This window comes from Mesoplodon mirus (assembly GCF_964341445.2).
Source record: "Mesoplodon mirus genome assembly, chromosome: 19".
Classification (NCBI taxonomy): Eukaryota; Metazoa; Chordata; class Mammalia; order Artiodactyla; family Ziphiidae; genus Mesoplodon; species Mesoplodon mirus.
Genome location: NC_138995.1, coordinates 51,509,984 through 51,531,009, shown reverse-complemented (window position 1 = coordinate 51,531,009; position 21,026 = coordinate 51,509,984). Strand labels below are relative to the sequence as shown.

General features: G+C 51.8%; 2 protein-coding genes across 14 annotated transcripts in view; both read right to left on the bottom strand.

Annotated features, from left to right (window-relative positions):
• SIPA1L3 (signal induced proliferation associated 1 like 3) overlaps positions 1–16,937 on the bottom strand; it is a 98,902-nt gene extending 81,965 nt beyond the window's left edge. For 7 of the 13 annotated variants that reach the window (XM_082607040.1, XM_082607041.1, XM_082607037.1 and 4 more), the window contains exons 1-4: positions 15,115–16,936; positions 10,907–11,037; positions 2,541–2,729; positions 1,133–1,307 (exon numbers count right to left, since the gene is read on the bottom strand). In XM_082607040.1, the coding sequence (XP_082463166.1) occupies positions 1,133–1,307; positions 2,541–2,729; positions 10,907–11,037; positions 15,115–16,633 (2,014 nt within the window). In that variant the 5' untranslated portion in view covers positions 16,634–16,936. Of the gene's footprint in view, positions 1–1,132; positions 1,308–2,540; positions 2,730–10,906; positions 11,038–15,114 lie in introns of all 13 variants that reach the window. The other 6 variants (XM_082607045.1, XM_082607033.1, XM_082607039.1 and 3 more) reach the window with 2 other exon arrangements.
• Positions 16,840–21,026, bottom strand: part of LOC309794775 (uncharacterized protein) — a gene marked incomplete at its 5' end in the record, with an annotated part of 143,470 nt that continues 139,283 nt past the window's right edge. The window contains one exon of the mRNA XM_082606664.1: positions 16,840–16,941. The remainder of the gene's footprint in view (positions 16,942–21,026) is intronic.

The following is a 21,026-nucleotide window of genomic DNA, read 5'->3' as shown; positions in this document are numbered from 1 at the left end:
GGGAAACTGAGGCACAGGGAGGGAGTGACTTGCCCAAGGTCACGCACACTTCAGTGAGTGGTGGCGTCTGGACTGGAACTCAGGCTATCTGACTCCAGAGTGTTTCCTTAACAGTATTCAATGCTGCCTCTTATGAGTTTCAAAATTCTCATAGGAAACAGACCAAAATCCCTAATCTTTAGCCCTAAAGGTCCTGCATGGTGAGGCCCCTGCCTGCCTCCCTCACTTTCTCCTTCACATTAATTCCCTGAACAACAGCCTTTAGACCTCAGGGCTTTTGCACATGCTGTTCTTTCTCCCTGGAACGCACTTCCTGCTCCCTCTTTGCCTATTTTATTCCAACTCATCTCTCTCGGGTCACATGCCATGTTCTTGAGGCCCAGCCCCCACATGAGGCTGGGTTCCTCATATGTGCTCCTATCATCTTAAACTGCTCCTTCCTGCCCAGGGAGGACAGCCAGGAGGTTGTTTTTGCTGGACGCGTGAGTGAACCCACAAACCGCACTGCAAGTAACTCCAGGGTGTCACACTCACCCCTGGAAGCCTACTCCTTGGCCTTTTTGAGCACTGAGGTCCACCAGCTTTATTTAACTGTAGGTGCAGCGGAAACAGCAGTAAAACAGACCGAGGAATCCCTATTCTTGTGGGCTTCCATTCTAGGGGAGAAGCTGTGACAGGTGAGGTCACTGACGCCTTGGTTGGCCAATGCCAGAGCCAGGTGACCTCCAGGTGGCTGTGAGGCCATGGCAGCCCTTCCTGTTAGTTGGGGACACTGACCAGGAGCACTGTATACCCCGGAGTCCTTGTGCACACTGGGCACCATGCAGGTGTCTGTGGCTATGACCCCTCAGGACATCTCCCAGCACACATGTACACAGGATCTCAGAGGACGTGTCTAGGAGCGCAAGGGCTGACACACAAAGCAAGTGAGTCTTCAGGCTCTACTAGAATGAGGTACTGCTGTCCAGAGTGGCTGCACTGCCCGCACTCCCACCGACGGAGTCCTCGAGCTCCCGCTGCCTGGAGTCCTCACCTGGGTGTCACCAGGCCTTTGGGCCTTAGCTCAGGGGATGAGTGTGCGGTTGGGACCCACCCTGCTCCCCCCGCAAGGCCACCCGCCACTGCCACTTACTCTTGACGTCCAGCTGGGCGGCGTACTTGGTGAAGCCCTTCAGGCAGACCTTCTCTCCAATGAGGGAGAGGAACTCCTCAAAGGCCGGCCCGGCCTCCTCGTTGTTGTACATCTCCTCCTCCGAGCTCTGGCCGGCCTTGCAGTAGAGGATGCCCACTTTGTGTTTCCGGCAGAGCTGCAGAGGCGAGAGCGGCATCAGGGAGGCAGGCCAGGCAGAATGGAGGGGGGCACGGAACAAAGCAGGCTCTCTCGGGCGTGGAGCCCGGGGAGCTGCCGGGGTCACACAGGAATTCAGTGCCACAGCCAGAGAAGAAAAAAAGCAGGGGGGCACATCCCAGTTGTCCCTCTCCCACCCTGCCATTCAGGGAGGCACAACAAGGTGCTGGTGCCGCCATTCTCGTGCTTTCTACATGAGGGCGGAGGGCGGCTGGCGATGCCATTCTCTCAAGGGAAAGACCTTGGCCGGCTTCCCACAGTAGGTGGACTGGACCTGGCTAAGGTTCTGCAAAAGGAAATTCTGGAGGACTCAGTCTAGTCAACATTGTTTTTTAGGGGGTTAGCCCTTGATAACCATGTTTTTTCTTTTTTTAATTAATTAATTTTATTTATTTATTTATTTTTGGTGCGTTGAGTCTTCGTTACTGTGCACGGGCTTTCTCTAGTTGCGGCGAGCAGGGGCTACTCTTCGTTGTGGTGCGTGGGCTTCTCACTGTGGTGGCTTCCCTCATTGCACAGCACAGGCTCTAGGAGCGTGGGCTTCAGTAGTTGTGGCTTGCGGGCTCAGTAGTTGTGGCTCATGGGCTCTAGAGCACAGGCTCAGTAGTTGTGGCGCATGGGCTTAGTTGCTCCGCGGCACGTGGGATCCTCCTGGACTAGGGCTCGAACCCGTGTCCCCTGCGTTGGCAGGCAGATTCTTATCATTGCACCACCAGGGAAGTCCTCCATGTTTGTTTTATGTATCCCTGATTCCTCTGTTCACTGGTGACTGGACCTTCGACAGTCACGTGACCTAAGTGTGGGCCAGTCAGAGGCTCTCCTGGGACTGAGAGTCAGCTAACTGGGGCCTGCGTGTGCCTATAACCCTAACAGTAATTCTGTGAGCTGTGGGAGGGCCAGAGAAGCAGAGGGAGGCAGTGTGCAGTGAGGGAGAGGGAGCACGCACACACACACGGGAACCTGGTGGCTGTTTTGTTCCTAGACTATTTCCCTCCTAAGACCCAGTCACATTCTGGCTCTTGGTATCCCTAGAATTTGATAGGAGACCACTGCTTTTACTGGAACTAACCTGAGTGGGTTTCTGTTCTTTGGAGAAAAAAACAAGTGACCAAGACAGAAGGAGGTACCGGGAGTGGGGCTGCAGGCTGCTGCCCCAGTGCCCTCCCACCCCCCTCCCTGGCTCCCAGCTCACCCCTTGCTCGTCGAGCTTCAGCAGCTGCTCCGTCACCTTGGGAGTGTTGAGAGCCAGCCGCAGGCAGTGGATGTTGAGCTCGGGGATGACATACTCCAGGGCGTCCTTCAGGGGCAGGCCCCGCCCTGTCCCGTGCTTCATAGCTGTGGGTGTGGCGTCCTCCAGGATGGAGCCACGCAGGGTGGTGAGCTGCTCGAGGGAGAGGAGGGAACATTAGGAGGCTCTCAGGACTCGGGAAGGGATGAGAGCACATGAGGGTGTCCTGTTCTCAAAGTGACACGTGGGATGGTTAGTAGCCTGGGCTCTCGGGCCAGAAAGCACTAGGTCTGGACCAACTTGAACTTGCTGCCTCCTGGCTGTGTGTTCTTGACCAAGTGACTGCCTATCTGTGAGCCTCAGCTTCCAAGGACTGTTGGGAGAACTAAATGAGACAGTGGATGGAACATCCTTCATTTGTTCAACGAATGATGAAAAAAGAAAGACCCCTGTCTTCCTGGAGCTGACGTGCGGGGGAGGAGATGGATTATGTCAGGTAATAAGAGGTATAATGAATAAAACAAGCTCCACAATGTAGACACTCAAACAAACACTCTTACTGTCATTATCAGAATAATATTATGTGTACACTTATTACCATAAGCTCTTATGTAAAACACCTGCCTGCCCTGGACACCGGTACCATCTTGGATCTTGAATTGTGACACTGGTTTTCAACCTGGTTTCCTGATAAAATCACCACCAAGGGTTCTGATTCAGCTGGTCTGTGGTGGGGCCCAGAGGTATATGTATACACGCACGTATGTAGGTATACACACACTTATATATTTGTATATTTGTATACTTACACACACACACTCACTCTGTCTCTCTGTCTCTTTTAATACTACTCAGGTGATTCTGATGTGCAGCCAGGGTTGAAAACCTTGAGTCAAGCCAGTCATGGCCATCTCATTCCCCTTTCGCAGATGTTGCTTTCCAAGTTTTTCCTACAGTTAGCTACATGACTAGTTCCAGGCAATGAGATGGGATGGAATTCAGCTTGGGGAGGACGTCTAGAGCAGATTTTCTTCCCTGGTAAAAGGAAAGCCCCTTTCCACCTGCCCATTTTTTCTAAGGACACTAGTATAAGGATAAGATGTTTGGAGTTGTGGAAGCCATCTTGTGATCATAAGTAAAGAGACAGCAACAACAAAAATTACACAGAAGTCATGTCCTGCCACTGCCTACCCCCAGACTTCCTGTTAGATCATTAAAATAACGCCGTATTTGTTTTAGCTATTGTTAGTCATGTTTTCTGTTACTTTGTAGACAAAGCAATATCTAACAGATACGTCTTAATAACGAGTCACATTTATGAAGGCACAGTTCACTGCACTGTATTCCAGGAATGATAGCAGTTATCTAGGTATAGGTCTGTTCAGAGGAGATTTTACGATCTCCATTTTACAGATAAGAAAACTGAAGCTGTAAGAGGTTAGGTGCCTTAGCCAAGGTCACCACAGCTCAGTGGCTGAACCAGGATTCCAACCCAGGTCTGACGTCTCCAAAGCTCATGATTTCTCTCTTTGAAATTTTTTGTTTAACTGTGAAGTATAATCCATATACAGAAAAGTAGACAACGCATATAAGTACAGCTCAAGGAATTATCACAGAGTGGATACCTGGGTATCACCACCCAGACCAAGAAACACATTACTAGCCTCCGGAAACTCTTTCGTGCCCCTTCCCACCTCCCTAACGGCAACCCTATCCTGGCTTTTCACACCATAATTTAGTTCTGCCTGCTTCTGAGCTTCATGTCGTTTGTGTTCTTTTCTATCTGGCTTCTCTCTCTCAACGTTATGGATGTGAGGCACGACCATGTGGCAGTAAGAGGCTGACGTTTTTACCACAATGGATTTACTCCCTCCCACTGCTGATGAGCTGGAAACTGCTTCCAGCGCCTGACAACTGTGAGCACTGCTGTTAGGAACATTCACGAAAGCATCTCCTAGTGCACATGGACACATTTTTGTCTGGGTTTATACCTAGGAGAGAAATTGCTGAGTCACCAGGCATGTTAATCTTCAATTTTACTGAACTGCCAAATCGTTTTCCAAGTGGTTGTACCAATTTACATCCCGCCAGCCCTGTCTGAGAGCCCCTGCTGCTTCCCATCCTCACTATCACTAGCTCAGGCTTCCATCTACGCTGTGCTGCTGGTCGCCAGGCTCTGCTGTGCTCTGGGTGAGGCACAGCAGCTCCGGCACCACAGCAAGAAGACTCCCTAGTCTGCAGCAAGACAGGGAAAAAAATCCTCCCCCAAGGGGACTGCACCCAAAATACACTTGGGGCTACGGTTTAAAGACTAGGGAGGATCAGCGTTAACTGGAAAAACACGCTCACCCCAAGTCAACAGATGCAAGAGATGGCAAAAATGACGTGTCATGACACTGCCTCTAAGCATACAGCCTAACCCTGCCAAACAGGACCTGGGCAAGAGGCATGCGTGTTAGGAATGAATGATCTCATGGTTGGGAGTTCCCAGTTCTGGCTTTGGGAATTAATAAACAAATCTCTCTTAGGATAAGCAGGACAGTCTTGAAATACATCACGAAAAACTGTAATATGGATGCTCTGCCCTGCCAATCTGGGGGGCCCTGGGATTGTGAATTTCGATTAATGCACCAACAGGATCAGCGCCTTTCTATCCTGCTGACACTGCCCCACAGTGCCCTCTGCTGGGGCCAAGAGACAGCGTGGACCAGAAATCCTCATTCTCTTCCACACTCGAGACAGGTGGCCTACCGTCACATTTTTGGCTCTGAAGACTTGACCAAAAGCCACTACTTGAAAAGCTCCCAGCTTTTCCTTCTCTGCTGGCGATAATAAGTAGGGCACTGGCAGGCTGCAACGTGTGGCCACCTCTGCCCTCCACCTGGTCCTGTCCACCATCATGTCCTGCCTGGACTGTGACAACAGCCTTTTCCTGGTCTCCCTGCACCTGCCCCCCCCCCCCGCCCCCACGCCAGTCCATTCTTCCCGCAGCAGCTTGAGTCAGATCGTGTCTCTCCTCTGTGCAGAACCTGCTGACAGCGTTCCACCTCTCTCCCAATAAAATCTACACTCGCAGGACTTCCCTGGTGGTCCAGTGGTAAAGAATCCGCCTTACAATGCAGGGGACGCAGGTTCGATCCCTGGTCAGGGAACTAAAATCCCATGTGCCACGGGGCAACTAAGCCCACACGCCGCAACAACTGAGCTTGCATGCCTCAACGAGAGAGCCCGCCTGCCGCAAACTACAGAGCCCACGTGCTCTGGAGCCTGTGTGCCACAACTACAGAGCCCACATGCCCTAGAACCACACACAACTAGAGAAGAGAAAAGCCCGCACGCCGCAATGAAAGATCCTGCATGCTTCAATGAACATCCCGCGTGCCGCAACTAAAACTTGACACAGCCAAAAGAAAAATTCAAAAAAAAAAAAACCCTTGCCTTAAAACAAAACCAAACAAAACTACACTCGCTGCTCAGGCTGCGAGACCCTGTGTGCTCTGACCCTTGATGACATCTGGCATCATCTCACTGAGCTGTGAAAGGGATTCAGGGCCACATCAGCAAGTAGGTTCCCATCAGCACAGGTTGTTCTCCACCAGCTACCGACTCAGATGCATCCCTGCCTTCCCCTGTGCTGCGTCCACCCTCCAAGAGCTCTTCCTGGGAGGTCACTTGGGAGTCAGTCTGCCTCGGTTCAAATCCCGGCTCTAACCCCTTCTCTAGCTGTGTGACTCTGGGCAAGCTGCTGAATTTCTCTGTGCCTGTTCCCTTATCTATAAAATGGGGAATAACAGTGCCTGTCGCAAAGGGTTATAAAGATTCAGTAAGATAATCCATGTACAGTGCTTTTTTACCACTGTATCTGGCATACGGTGAGCACTCAATATATGTGTTAGCCATTATCACATTACACACGTTGAATGTTTTTACACAAAGCCATATGTGTAGTTAAAAATTTAAAGAAAATTTAACCTTAATAGGAAGCTACAGTTTGTTTTTCCCCCACTTAACAGTATGCTTTGGAGATTACATCACACAATCATCGGTGCCTACTGAACACAAGTGAGGTCCCAGATGAGGTTCTCTACTACACTTGCTTTTTTCAGTTAATACAAGATTCTTCCTTTTCTACTTTGTATACATATATACTGTTTAAATTCTTAATGAGTGACTGTTACTTTTTCAGTAAAGAAAGAAAAAAAAATCTAAACCTCTAACCCTAACAAAACTAAGGCTGTCAAAAACTCATACTTGGGGCCAAAGGGAACCCACCGAGCCTGCTGGGCCAAAGTCCCTGGCTAGTTGGCATCCCTTGTGTTCTGCCGGCAAGGGGCTCAGGACAGGGCGGCCCTGGCCTGGAGCTTGTCCTGTCCAGGCTCAGGGTGGGTGGGGCTGATGTTTCGGCGTGTGGTCCTGAAGCCCAACTCCAGTCTGTTCCCGCCCCAGCGGGAGGCTCAGAGCTGCCAACACTCCCATCCCATCTGCTGGGAGATGTGAGCCCACTCGGTCTGCTTGGCGGCCGGGGGTGGCCATCTGGGGCAGGCCAGCCGGCTGGCTTGGAAAACAGCCTGGGCCCTTCGCTCTGGCCCCCCTGCCTTGGTTAACTGGAGCCCGAGACGTGTGTGTAGACAGGAGAAGGGCAGAACTCTGACCACAAGCTGAACCTTCGCTCCCCAGAAAGGCCCTCTGACCTTTCGGGAAACAGTGACAGCACGACAGCAGCGTCATCACAATATCTGCCGCTCAGAGCACTCACTACCCTGCAGCCTTGTGCTGTACCACCTGTGCGTGCCGGTCCAGGAGAACCTTCCCGCCTTTCCAGGACACAAGGAACAAACAGTACGAAGTCTATTTTACAGATGAAGAAACTGAGGCATCCAGGGATAAAGCTATCTGCCTGAGCTCACAAGACTAGTGAGTGGCAGAGCCCAACCGAACCCCAAGCTGTCTGTTCCCAGAGCCAGAATACAAACTCAACCCCACAGGGAGTGGTGAGTGGTTAAGAGCACGGGCTGGGGACACAGGCAGTCTGGGTTCATATCCTGGCTCTGCCACGGGGGGACCCTGACGAGTGACAGCCCTAGGCCTCAAGAGTCCTCATCTGTAGAATGGGGGGAATGGGACCCACATCATGGGACTACTGAGAGAATCTGAAGGGTCAATGCATATAAAACACTTGGAAGAGTGCCTGGCAGGAATATGTGCTAAAAGTGTTAGCTATTCTTATTACTACTGTCATTACTACTTTTGGGTTATGTGACTCTCTGCCTCCATGGCAGGAAGGCCTTAGGAAGGGGCAAGGCAAACCCTGTTGGCCACTGCCCCTACCTCCAGATGACAGGATGACGAGGTCCTCAGGCCGTAGTGCCCAATAGGCAGCTCTGCAAGGGGCTGGGGCCAGGACTGAGTACACGTGTGGCCTGCATGTGTGTGAGGGCAGAGAAAGGCCTGCTTGTGGCCGTGAACCTCACGGTGGGCCAAAAGTCAACAGGGCTGACTGAATGTGACAAGGGGACAGGAAACTGAGACCTCTCTCGATGGCTATCCTCACTGGGCTCTCCCCAAGTGCCAGGCCCAGCACTGCCTATTTTATATGGGCAACCTCACCAAGCCCACACTATGGTCCTGTGAGAGTGGGATTCCCATGGGGGAAACAGAGGCTCTGAGAGAAGAAGCCACGTGCCCAAGGTTTCATAGCTGCTGAGTGACTGTGCCAGGCCTGGTCCTGCCTCAGGACCTTTGCACTGGATGTTCCCTGTGTCTGGAATGCTCTTCCAGATGTCCACATGGCTCCTCTCATCTTCTTCAGGTCTTTTACTCAAATGTTCCCTTCCGAGTGACACCTCCCTTGACAATCCTGTCTAAAAATCTTACCACCCCCGCACTTATCTGTCTTCCTTGCTTTACTTTCCACCTTGTCATCACGTACCACGTAGTATAATTTACAAGAGTATCTATGTATTATCTGCCTCCCCAGCAAAAATGCAGTCCCATGAGCATCTCTGCTGCCTTATTTACACTGTTTCCTCAGGGCCCAGCACAGGGCTGGCCGGTGGTGGTGCTGAGTCAATCTCCGTGGAGTGGATGAACCCCAGGCCTGTGCCCCTGAGCTGCGAAGCCCCTGTCCCCAGCCTGGGGTGGATCAGAGGCTAGTCTGTGGGCGCTGGGGGTGGGAAGTGAATGGAAGCAGGAACGAGCCAGGAATGGCACCGAGCCAGGAATGGCACCAAGCCAGTTTCCAACCTACTGAATAGGAACCACAGCAAAACATTATCCCCTGACCTAGCATCTCCACACTAGAGTCTCACGACTCTCAGTACCTACAACAAAGTCTGGTATTAAAAAAAAAAAAATCATTCTACACATTCTGTTTTCATTTAAAACAACAACAAAAGCAATAACATAAAATGCTGGCATTAAGTTGAGTTCATAACTCTTGAATGGGTCTGATATGCAGTGTGGGCCAAGTCAGTGGAATCCCAGAGGCGGCCGAGCGGGGGCTGGAACGTGGGCCGCCACTTCGTCCCGTCACTCACTGAGGTCCCTTAACCTTTCTGCACCTGTTTCATCATTTGTAAATGAGGACTATAGTGCCTTCATCATAGAACTGTCACGACGTTTAAGTGAGTGAACATACAGAATCAGTGTAGAAAATGCCTGACACACAGTGTTGAATAAATCTGCAATATAACGGCAGCTGTAATATTATTGATTAGTATACGATTGCTGTTGTCCTTTCACCTGGCAGCTCCCCACATGTCATACGACACTTGGATACAGTGTGAGCTGTCACCTCACATTCTGCCCTGGTGTTCATCTGGCCAGAAAGGTGAGGAGAGGGAAGGAGGAGGGTGCTGGGGAGACTCAGGGGCCGCTGACCACCTGTGATCTGGGGCACAAAGTTTTTGGGGCTGCCTCCCCTACGCTGCCATCTGTGTCATCTCATTCCCCCTCAGCAGGAAGGTCTTTGCGAGGGGATGCGGCTACAGCCCTCGGTGCAGCATCTGCCGGTCTGGATGAGGTCCAGGATCGGCCGACCCCACATCCAAACTCCCTGGCAGTGCCTGCCTGTTGGGCTCCCATGTCTGTGCAAAAGCCCAGGCCCAAGGGGGGATGAGGTAATGCAGGGGTGAGGGAGGTCCATTTTGGGGGCCTGCCCAGCTGACGATTGCTCCTTTTCTGAAAAGGTCTTCCTTTGAGGTCTTTTGGAAGTCTCTATCATTTCTACTGGCCTAGCTCCCCACCTTCTGCTGAGGAACCGCCCCCCTACCACCACCTGTGGGTGGCTCTAACAGAACTGTCGATCACAGTGCCCAGCCTGGCCCCTGGACCCAGGGTGGAGCACATGCCCTAGATCTAGACAGAGTCCTCTATCATCCCTGACAACAGTGACTGGCCCAGGCTTGTGATCCAAGCAGAGCCAATCAAGAGTCCTTCCCAGAGATTCAGCAGATAGGAACGTGGAGGAGAAAGTATAAAGATGGAAAAGATTTGAGCAGCCGGTCCCCATTTTCCCATGACATGGAGAGAGCTTGTTGGTAGCAGAAGAGGATGACATTCACAATGCAAAAAGCAGCAGAGCCAGCTGAGCAGGAGAGATAAGGAGGCAGAGTTCCGGTGACATCATTTGAGTGCCTGGGGCCAGCTATGCCTGAAGCCATTCCTACCCCTGGATTTGCAGTTACATGAACCAATGAGTTCTATTTCTGGCTTAAGCCAGACAGAAGTAGATTTCTGCCACTTACACCTTAAGAGTCCTAATCGAGCAGGGTGCCCCCAACAGGCCTTGTTCCCTAGCCACAGCTGACATTTATTGCAAGGGAAGACCTCTGACCAAGCCAGGACAATGGGATCCTCTATTCTGAATGAAAGTAGGCAGGCTGGGACTGTTTTGAGCTGATCAACGTCAACAGCAGTGCCTGCTGCTGAGACTTCCCCAATTCCTGCCCTGCCCGAGACTTGCTGCCTTAATTCTCCTTTCCACTCTGCAGGGCATCTCACAATCCTGAAAGAATCCCCTATATCTCTCCCTTTATTTTTTATACTCATCACAGTTAATCTTTTGCAAATGTCAGAATCTTGGGCTCTGCAGTCAGACACACTGGATTCCAATTCTGGCCACTTAGTCACTGATTTCAGACATGTTTCTGAGACTCAGTCTTCCCTTCTGTAAAATGGGGAGACTGGCAGGATTGCTCTCCTGAGGCTGCTGGAAGGATTACGAGTTAAAACAGGGGAAGCCCTTGCCCACAGAACCTGGCACAGAGTAAGGGCTCATAGATGTGAGTGGCTGTGATTTGTGTAATAATAACAATAGCAATGGGACCTACCTCGCGGGTCCGGAAGATGATCCTGTACTGGTACTGAGGCCCATGGTCCTTGTGGTCCTCCAGCTTCTCCCGTTTGATGCTCACGGCCACTGGTCCCAGCTTCTCGTCCACGCCAAAGTAATTGGCATGCTCTGAGAGGGAAGAGCAGGAGAGCTCAGAGTCAGCTCTCTGGGAAGGAGGGGTGACGTCCCACGGCAGGCCTGCTGAGAGGACAGCCAGGGAAGGCTCTTGTGCAACCCGTGCAGAGCGCTTGTGCAGGCTCTTGGGATCCTGGTCACACAAACCTCACGGCTGGTCACAACCACACTCAACGGAGAGACCGTAAGAGGTTATAAAGCCCACCTTACTATACTCCCTTGCCAGTCACAGAAATTCCTGTCTCAGGGCTCTCATCTGGGAAGTGGGGGGCCCTCACGCTACCCATGATTCATAGAGCCGATGTGAGAGTGAAATGAGGCTACGAACAACAAACGCTTAGTGCAGTGCGTGCCATGTTATAAACCTGGCTTCGCTGTGATTATCCCATATTTGCAAATGTTCAGCAGCTTAGCTGCCAATTAGCCCTCGTGAAGGGGTTAGATTCTAGTCTAGAGAGGCTTCTGCCCGGCTGAAATCCGGGCCCTGGACTCATTAGATGTGTGGCCCAAGTCGCTTGATGGCATTCTCATCAGTACAATGGTATCAGGAAGGATGGACCCCTCTCTCAGCCGGTTGTAAGGACTAAATAGGTTAATAAGCATGGAGCACTCAGCACAGGGCCGGGCACAGAGTAAGCACATGAGATGTGCTGGCTAGTACTACCCCCAGGGCATGATGTTTGTCACAGAAAAGGACCATGATTCCAGTCCCCAAGCGTCACCTTTATCTAACCATATTTCTATAGACGTAGGAAACTTAAACACTACTCTTTTTTTTCCTTATGGTGACAGAGTCTTTAACAAGTCACAGAGGAAATCTCCTGTTCTCTCCCCAAAATGACAGCTGTCTCCCCTTTTAAAAAAAACATGCTGCTGTCTTATAATCCTTCCAGGCAAACAGTTCTAACTGATATATAACTCAAGTATCTCCTGCTTGTGGTAGATGCCTACCAGCAGTCTGTCTCAAGTCCATGAAGTCAGCAGCTACGCACTGCCAGAAATTCCTTCCCACCCCAGCGCTCTCAATATTTAAATGTTGGTTCCTATGCTCATGAGGTGCTCTTGGTGAATCAAAGGCTTATCTAAGGATCAAATGTGTGTTAATTAATGGTCCCAATAAGAACAACACCTGCAGTGGGTTAAACAATCTCCCCAGCTAGTCAGAGAACAGAATAAGTGTGCTCCACAGATATCAGTTCATTCCTGAAACAGCTGCAGCTCCGTCCTATTCCTCCATTGTTTTCCGCCAATGCATAGCCAGTACCTTGCGGTCTTAGCATAAAATAGGCAATCAATAAACACTGACCAATGACTAACTTATTTATGAGTTTCCAGGGCCACAAAGAAATCATTTTTTGAAAGAAAAGCTTCTTTTTAATGCTCCACGATAAGTACTCGCTATCTGCCTGATGAAGAACTGTTTTTTTTTTGTTTTTTTTTTGTTTTTTTTTTTTGCGGTAGGCGGGCCTCTCACTGCTGTGGCCTCTCCCCCTGCGGAGCACAGGCTCCGGACGCGCAGGCCCAGCGGCCATGGCTCACGGGCCCAGCCGCTCCGCGGCATGTGGGATCCTCCCAGACCGGGGCACGAACCCGTGTCCCCTGCATCGGCAGGCGGACTCTCAACCACTGCGCCACCAGGGAAGCCCTGAAGAACTGTTTTGATGTACAATCTTATTTGATCCTAACCACAGTCCTTCCGTGTAGGTATTCCTATGTGCAAGTTGAAAAGGACGTGTTCTCTGTTGGTTAGGTAGAAAATTAATATAATATAAATGCAAAACCAGGTTTCAAATCCTCTCAGCCTTACTTTCTGGCTACTAGATTCGTCAATTTCAAAGAGCGACCCGTCAACTTCTCCCATGGGTTGTGGATTTGTTCATGTCTCCCTGTCGCTGTATTAGTTTTTTATTTATATACCCCTCAAACAGGTTGCCAGGTATACAAACGCTCACAACTATTACAGTTTCTTGGTAAATTTTTAAAAAGTCAATAAGAAATGGCCCTTTTGGGTCTTCTAACAAATGCTTTTAGCCTTGAAATCTATTTTGTGTGATACTGATGTCACCTCACCGGTTTTCTCTTGGTTAGTGACTGTCTGAACTCCTTTTTTCATCACTTAATTTTCAGTCTCTGTGTCATTTTGTTTCTGGGCAGGTGATGCTGCTACAATCATCTCTGCTCCTCACGTGAGGACACGGAGTCCAAGGGGTAAAATGTGTCACGTAGCTAATAAGCTATGAAAAAGACATCCCAAACCCAGGGCTGTCGGACTCCAACACTGGTGGACCTCCAGAGACTGTACTCTGGACGATCTAGTTGACATTTGTTGTATTTGACTAGGATACTGCTTTAAAAAATTTTTTTAAACTAGTTGCTGTGGAGTACTGGCTGCCTATCCATTACCTATTCTTCCCTTCCTTCATTTTAAGAGAAACCCTCTGTTCTTGGAGGAAGAAAAGAGAGGGGCTATGTCTACCTAAAAACTAACATTTCTCAGCCTGCCTTGCAGACAGGTGTGGCCAATAACCAGAAGCAGTTGGCTGGGACTTCTGAGAATGTTCTTTAAAAGGGGCTGACTTGAAAAAAAAAAAAAAAAGGTAGGGGTGCTGACTTGACATTTCGCCCGAATCCTTTCCTCCTTTTCTTTGCCTGGAAACATGGATGTGATGGCTGGAACTCCAGCAGCCATTCTGGACCAGGAGACCACCCTGAGGGCTCAGAGGCCATGCACTAAGGCTGGCATTCCACTGTTTCTGAGGAGTAACCATACCAGTCCTGGGCTGCACATCTCCAGACTTCTTTATGTGAGACAGATAAACTTCTATGTTGTTTTAAGCCTGTTACTATATCAATTCAATTCTGAATTGATATAGGAGAATCCATATTAAAAAATCTGAATTTCAGGAGAATCTAGAAAAATTGGAAAGGCTGGCAACACTGAGCTTGTCTATACTTCCTGATGACAACAGTGAGCTGGAGCTGAGCAGGAGCTGCCCTTTGTGCAGCCCCTGCCTGGTCCCCGAGGCTGCCTGGGTTTGTGGTCTCTGCACTACGGCTCTGCTGCCTCCTAGGATTGCCTCATCAGCACCAATGAACTTAACCATGTGTGATGCCTGTGTTAACACCCTCCAAACATCAACAGCTCCGCCATCAAAGGGAATCCAGAACCTGCCAGCTTCTTCCCCCCCCCAGGCTCCCCTAGACCTGCCCATCATCATCTCCTGCCTGGACCATTGCAGCAGCCTCCTCCTCGGTCTCCCAGCTCCCCCTGCCCCCACAGCCTGTTCCCTAGAGGGAGGCTGAGAATACCTGAGTCAGATCAAGGCCCTCTCCTGCTCAGAACTTTCCTGCGGCCCCATCTCACGCAGGGTAAAAGTGAGAGTCCTCACTGTGGCTCACAAAGTCCCACATGATCTGCCCCGTCACCTGTCTCAGCTCCTTCCACTCTCCCTCAGTCACTCTGTCCCAGCAACACTGGCCTCCGTCCTATTCCTCCAGTGTTCCAGGACTACTGTACTTGTTTCTCGTGTCAGGAACACTGTCTTCAATCTCCACAAGGCTCCCTCCCTCACCTCCTTCACCTCAGTACTCAAAGGGCACCCACCTAGGAGGCCCTCCCTGACCATTCCCTACTGAAAATGCAACTCCCAGCGCTGACACTGTTTCCCTCTTCCCTGCTTTACTTTTCTCCACCCCACTTGCCACCCACCACACCTTAGATAGTTTACATACTTATCTAGTTTTATTGTTTGTCTTACCCTACTAAGACATTAGGAAGACAAGGTTTTTGTTTCAAGCTGGTCAATACTGTATCCCCCAGCTCTAGAAAGTGCCCTGGCACATAGCTGACCCAAGCACCTGTTTGCTAAGTTAATGCATATCTACTGTTTCATGTAGCTCAGGGTTTTGGAGTGCTACCCATGTGTCATGAGGCTGGACTCCCTGCATCCTCACAGCCCCTCTCTGAGGGAGGTCTTGTGTCCTTCTGCACCCTCGGTGCCCAGGGCAGGGCCTGGCAGCGAATGAATGAGCAGTGACAGTTTCAGAGACCAGGTGCCTCCCCCACCTCACCTTTGCCCACGAAGTAGTCCTGGTAGTAGCGGGCGCCCAGGTCCATGTGCTCGATGCTGTACTGCCGCGGGCGACTCTGCGTCCTCTGCTGTTCCTTGGGCACCTCCAGCACCGAGATGCTGGCGTTGGTGCGGTAGGCACTCAGGGCGGGCTCCGGCGGACGGCCCTCTCCGCCGCCCCCACCGCTGCCCGTGGAGCCTGCGGCCGCCCAGGAGAAGCTCACGTTGCGCTCGCACTCACCGCCGATCTCGTTGCGGAAGTGCGGGCAGCTGAGCAGCAGGTCGTTGCTGTTGTCGTCGCCGAGGTCCTGCTCCAGGTTCTCCTTGCAGTTCAAGTCCTCCGTGCTGGTGAAGGCGGGGTCCAGGCCGCCGAGGCTGTGGGCCCGCGACGCCGTGAGGGACGCCATGGCCGAGGCGGCCGAAGCCCCGGTGGTCGTGTTCCGCCGCTGGGCCGTGGACGCCCGGTTGGCGGCCGCCTCGTTGAGGTCGAACAGCATACTCTGCACGTCGAAATGGGCGAAGCTCTTCTGGCAGACCCACGGCCTGCTGGCCTCCGGGGGGCTCCGGCCGTCCTCGGCCTCCCCGGGGCACCGGGCCGCTTCGCCCTCGGCTTTACTGCTCCGCAGCTTCCTGAAGATGGACGAGTCCACCGCATCCCCGCCGCCCAAGCCCCGTGTGGGCTTCTTCCGGGCCTTCTCCTTCTCCTTCATGGGCTGCAGTGGCAACAGGCCGTCCTTGGCGGGCTGTCCGTTGCGGGCGTCCCCCTTGGTTCCACTGCCGCCCCTTGTGACGTGTCGGCCGGGATCGGCACGCAGGAGCTCAGTGAGGCTCGGGGCACCCCGGGCCTCGGGCTGCTCGCTGCGGAACTCGTTGAGGATGTCGAAGAAGCTCTGCTCGGGCACGCCCTGCACGTCGATGGAGGACGTGCTCCCATACTCGCGGAAGAGCGGCAGCGCCCCCGTGTGCCGGGCGCCCCGGGGCTCCGCCGCGTCCTCCAGGTCGCACTCGCTGAGGGTGATCTCGCTGCTGCTGCGATGCCGCAGCGGGAGGAAGGCCCTGCCGGGGGACCGGGGCCACCCGTCCTGGAACTCCACATCCTTGGACCTTCTCCTGGAGAGTCGGTGCAAGGCTTTGGACCCTGAGGAAGCCGGGGTGCTGGCGGGGGGCTGTCCGTTCTGTACGCTTCTCATGGAATGGGCCACCTTTGTGGCCTTTGTGCCATCTGTGTCCTGTGAGGGGCTGGGGTTGTTCTGTTCTCTCAGGGCCTCCCGCTTGGGCGGCCAGTCGGCCACTCTTGCCCGCACACCCATCTTGGGCACCGCGGGGGTGGTGGGACTGGGGCGGGTGGTGGCACTGGCCGGGCTCTCACCCACTGGCTGGGGCATGCTGCCGTTCTGGACCCAGAATCCCATGGGAGCGTAGTCCCCTGTGTGCGGGCCAGGGAGGACATCGGCTGCCCTGGTCCCACAGCTGACGGCCAGGTCCACACCATCACTGGGAATGGGCCGATAGGTGGTCATAGTCCACGGGCACTGGAGTGCTACTGGCCCCTGAAAGCTGTAGACTAACTTTATGGGGTCCCCTGGCCCTCAGCCATTGTTCAGGGCCACCAGTCCCAGGATGAAGGATTCTGGCCCCTGAAGCCTGTCGGGAAGGTTGTGAGCCTGTGGAGTCCAGTTCTCCACCATCGCTGTGGACAACTGAGCCAGGACAACCTCACGAGGCAGGCGCTGTCCCGGGGCCTCCAGACTGAGTGGCTCAGCAGGGCAGAGCAAGCGGCAGGTGTGTGCGAGGGCTGGCAGGCTGCAGGGGTGCCTTCCCTGCCATGCTGAAAAGGGAGAAAAGGCAAAGGTGAGATGTGATATTACTGCTCCCAGAGAATGACCTTTTGTTTTTGACAGCTTTACTCATTTAAAAACAAACAAACAAAACCACAAAAACCATTTTATTATGGAAAATTTCAAACATACCCAAAAGCAGAGAGAAGGACATGATAAACCACCCCACCAGCTTCAACGCTATTAACTATTTGCCATTCCCGTTTCATCTGTTCCCCTACTCCTCCACTTTGTTTTTGGCACAATATTTTAGAATAAATCCCAGACATCAGGCCATTTTACCTATAAATAATTTAGCTTGTATCTCTAGCATATGAGGCCTTCAAAAAAAAAAGTAATCACGATACCTTTATCATACCCATCTAGATAAATAAGAATTCTTTAATGTCATGTAATACCCCAACTGCATTACATTTCCCCGCATTGTCTCAAAGATGTCTTTTGAAAGTTGACTTGTTCAAATCAGGATCCAAACAAGATCTGTACTCTGCTTTGGCATGTATATTCTTAAGTCTCCACTACTCTACAACCCCCCCTCCCCCACCTGGATGCTATTTACTTATGGAAGGAATGAGGTCACTTGTCCTGTGGAGCTTCCCACTTTCAGGATCTGGCTGACTGTTCCCTGTGGTGTCATTGAACATGTTCCTCTGCCCCCCATGAGTCCTGTCTACTGGTGGTTGTACACAGAGGCTGCACGGTTGTCCATCTGTTTTGTAGTCCACCTGACCAGCCACCCCGCCAGAAAGGAAGTGAAAAAGATGGAGGAATCACCATGAGCACCGGTGGATTTGGGGGAGGGAATGTCTCTAGAAATCTATGTGATTAATAAATATTGATACTATGAGAACTGGCAGATCAGCTCCTATTGCTTCTTTGCTGACATGTCCCCAGTGGCTTCTTACTGCATTAGAATAAAATCCAAATTCCTTCCGCTGGCTCATGAGCCCCACAGGACTGGCCAGTCTCCCTGTTGCCTCTCCCCAGCCCCAACTAAGGGATGTGCCTCTCCCATCACACTGGCCTTCTTTTCTGTTCTTCTGACATATCAGGCCCCATATGGGATATGTGGGTATCCTTCCTCAGTGCTTCACCAGGCTGGTTCCCTAACTTGATATTCATTCTTTAATGAAGCCTTCCCAAACCACTCTAGGAGCCTTTCTCTGTCACTCTGCTTTCTTCTTTTTCCTTAGAGGTTACCACTAATTGAAATTAGTTTGCTATTTACTGATTATCTCCATCACTAAGTTATCAGTTCCAGAACGGCAGGGCTATCTGTGTTGTTCACTGATGTAGCCCCAGCTCCTGGAATAGTGTCCAGGACACTCGTTCACTAATGAACGAACAGACAGCCTCCACCTGACCTGATGTGTTTAGTGCATCCTGACTTGTAGACCTCTGGGGAAGGGAGTTCATTCTTCTTCTGCCCGGCAACATAAAGTACTCTGCAGGATCACTTTCCTTTGTCTCTACCCTGAGCTTCTGGAAGATGAAACCCTCAGTGGGGAAGGAAGGGGAAAGTGGATCACGGCCTGTGGCAGAATCTGCTGCTTGTCCCAGCAGCTGTGCCCCTTTCTCCTGCCAACAGAACTGATTTTATTCAGGGCAGCAGAGTGCTGGGTTGGCCTGGGCATCTGACTCAAGGTGACTCCCTTGGAATGTGGAACTGGACATGGCCATTGTGAGTGATGTGACTGACTCGTGAGTAAGCGAGTGTTGGTGCTTTCTGAGTAAGTGGAAGGCCTCCTGTGTGAGCATGTGTATGAGTATGAGTGTGTGTGTGTGTGTGTGTGTGTGTGTACGCGCACGTGTACACGTGTAGGAGGCATTTCACAACTCATGCCTAGAGGTATGGAATTAGCTGGCAGAGAGGCACCGCCGGGGAAGCATGAAGCAGATTCATGGAGCAAAAAAGAAGGGGAGCCTATAGCCTCTGAGAAAGTGAGAACCAGGTGAGGGGAGAGGTGGGGGCGGGGAGCAAGAGCGCCCTCTTCCTGGTTCCCCATGAGCATTCCTGAAGATACCACAGGGAGGCATACAGGGGAGGTGGCAGAGAAGGGGCAGGAAAGTGGAGAGTCCCCAGGGTTGGGCTGGTTAAGGGAGATGGAGGCCAGGTGAAGCCGCGGGGACCTGGACAGCAGAGGCGTCCTCTGAAGAGGTAGCTGGGCCTCAGCTCCTGCAACGAAGCCTTGCAGGCATGTGGATGCCTGATCATGGGATTTTTCAAGAGAAACCAGAAATCTAGAACTGTATGCAACATCTCCCAATCTGAGAAACAGAAACAACAGCTATGACAGCAACAAACTAACGTGCAGAGATGACCTCTAAAAGGATTTTCAAGAAACTGCTCATGGTGGATGCCCCTGGGGAGGGAAACTGGGTATCTTTCCTCTCCACTCCCAGCCCCATCCCTGCTTCATTTATTTTCTTTAGTACTTATACCCACTTATATCTCTGATTTATTCCTGGCCCCCCCCCAATAAGAATGTGAGCTACTGTGTATCCCCAGGATCTGTGTTTTGGAAGGGGCAGAAAGGAGCCTCACTTTTTACTGCACACCACTGGCTACCATTTGCATTACTTACAAGTATTCTTAGTCAACAGATGAATTACCAACACACACCACAATGAGGGCCAACAAAGTAAGTATGTGGGCCTGATTTGAGCAGGGGCTGCTGGTTTGTGACTTTCGGTGACTGGTCTTCAGCTTCGCCAGAGATGAGGGCCTGAGGGCAGCCCCAAACTCTGCTGGGCCCCGGATCCCAGGCCAGGCTGGGGTATCCCGACCAGCTGAGGGCACTGTTGGCACTGTTTGGCAGCCCAGCTGTGCCCTTGGGTCAGCCTGGCAGAGTTCAGAGGATTAGTCCTTTGAGGTCACGTTTGGGCTGGTTGGGAAACGCAGTGGCCCCGATGTGACCCTGACTTGCTTGTGCAAACACCTCTGACAGATGGGCTTTGCTGACGGCATTTTGTTTCAGCTCAGTCGGAAACCCCCAATTCGCTTTGCTCCCTTCTATGAAAACACACAGATGTTCTTGAGGCCCCAGTCTCTGCACAAATCCCTTCCCCGAGCAGGTGCAGCCGAGTCTCTGTGACGTTCACAGACTGAGTGTATGATACCCACAGCCTCTCTGGGATTCAGGGACCGGTGCACACTGGTCCCTTTCTAGCTGTCTCTGTCGAACTCCCTCTTCCTAAAAGCACTCTGATCTTCCTGATGGGGAACCTCTTGTTATGAGAGCCAGACCGCCTGGGTTCAGATACTGGTGTGCCATGGGCTGGTTACTGAAACTGTGACTCAATTTCAATCTGTAAAATGGGGATAATACCATCTACCTCATGGTCCCTGCTATTATCACTGTTCCTTTGCATATCTTTGGCAGGAGTTCTTCCCCCTCCCCGCAATTACAGAAGCACAGCCAGGGGTGGGCACAGGACCTCCGCAGAGCATAAAAGGCTGGAGGGTGTCCTGCAGTAGCGGGGGATGTGGATCTGACTTTTCCTACATGTCACTTGCTAGGGACCCTGGCGTTCCTTTCTTCCAGTGTTGCTTGGCTCCTGCCTGTTTTCTACAATTGCTCCTCTGGCCTCCTGTTGATTCTGTAAGCCACTGATAAATCTGCCTCTGCCCAAGGCTGTCAAGCAAGGCTTTTGCTGCTGGCATCTGAGGACCTGGACTAAGACACGGTGCTGTGTGCAAAGAAGGCAGCTGCGGATGGTGGAGCGAACAAATGGGGCCAAGGCAGTGGCACAATGAGAAGCAAGCGACAGTGGGTGAGTCAGGTGGGAGGCATTTGGCTGCAAGTAACAATACCATCCAATAGTGTCTTGGGCAATGAAGACATTTCATTATCTCATGTAACAAGGAGGCCAGATATGGCAGCTCCACGCTTCGTACAGGGAACTGACGTCAGGCGTTTTCTCTTTCTCCCCCACTGCCGTCCCGCAGTGTGCTGCTGGCTTACATCTTTGGCTTGTGGCCCCGTGGTCACAAGCTGGCAGCCACAGCCATGCCTCTCACTGAACTACTGGCGAGGGGTAAAGAAAGGGATGATGTAAGAGTGTTCTTACCGAT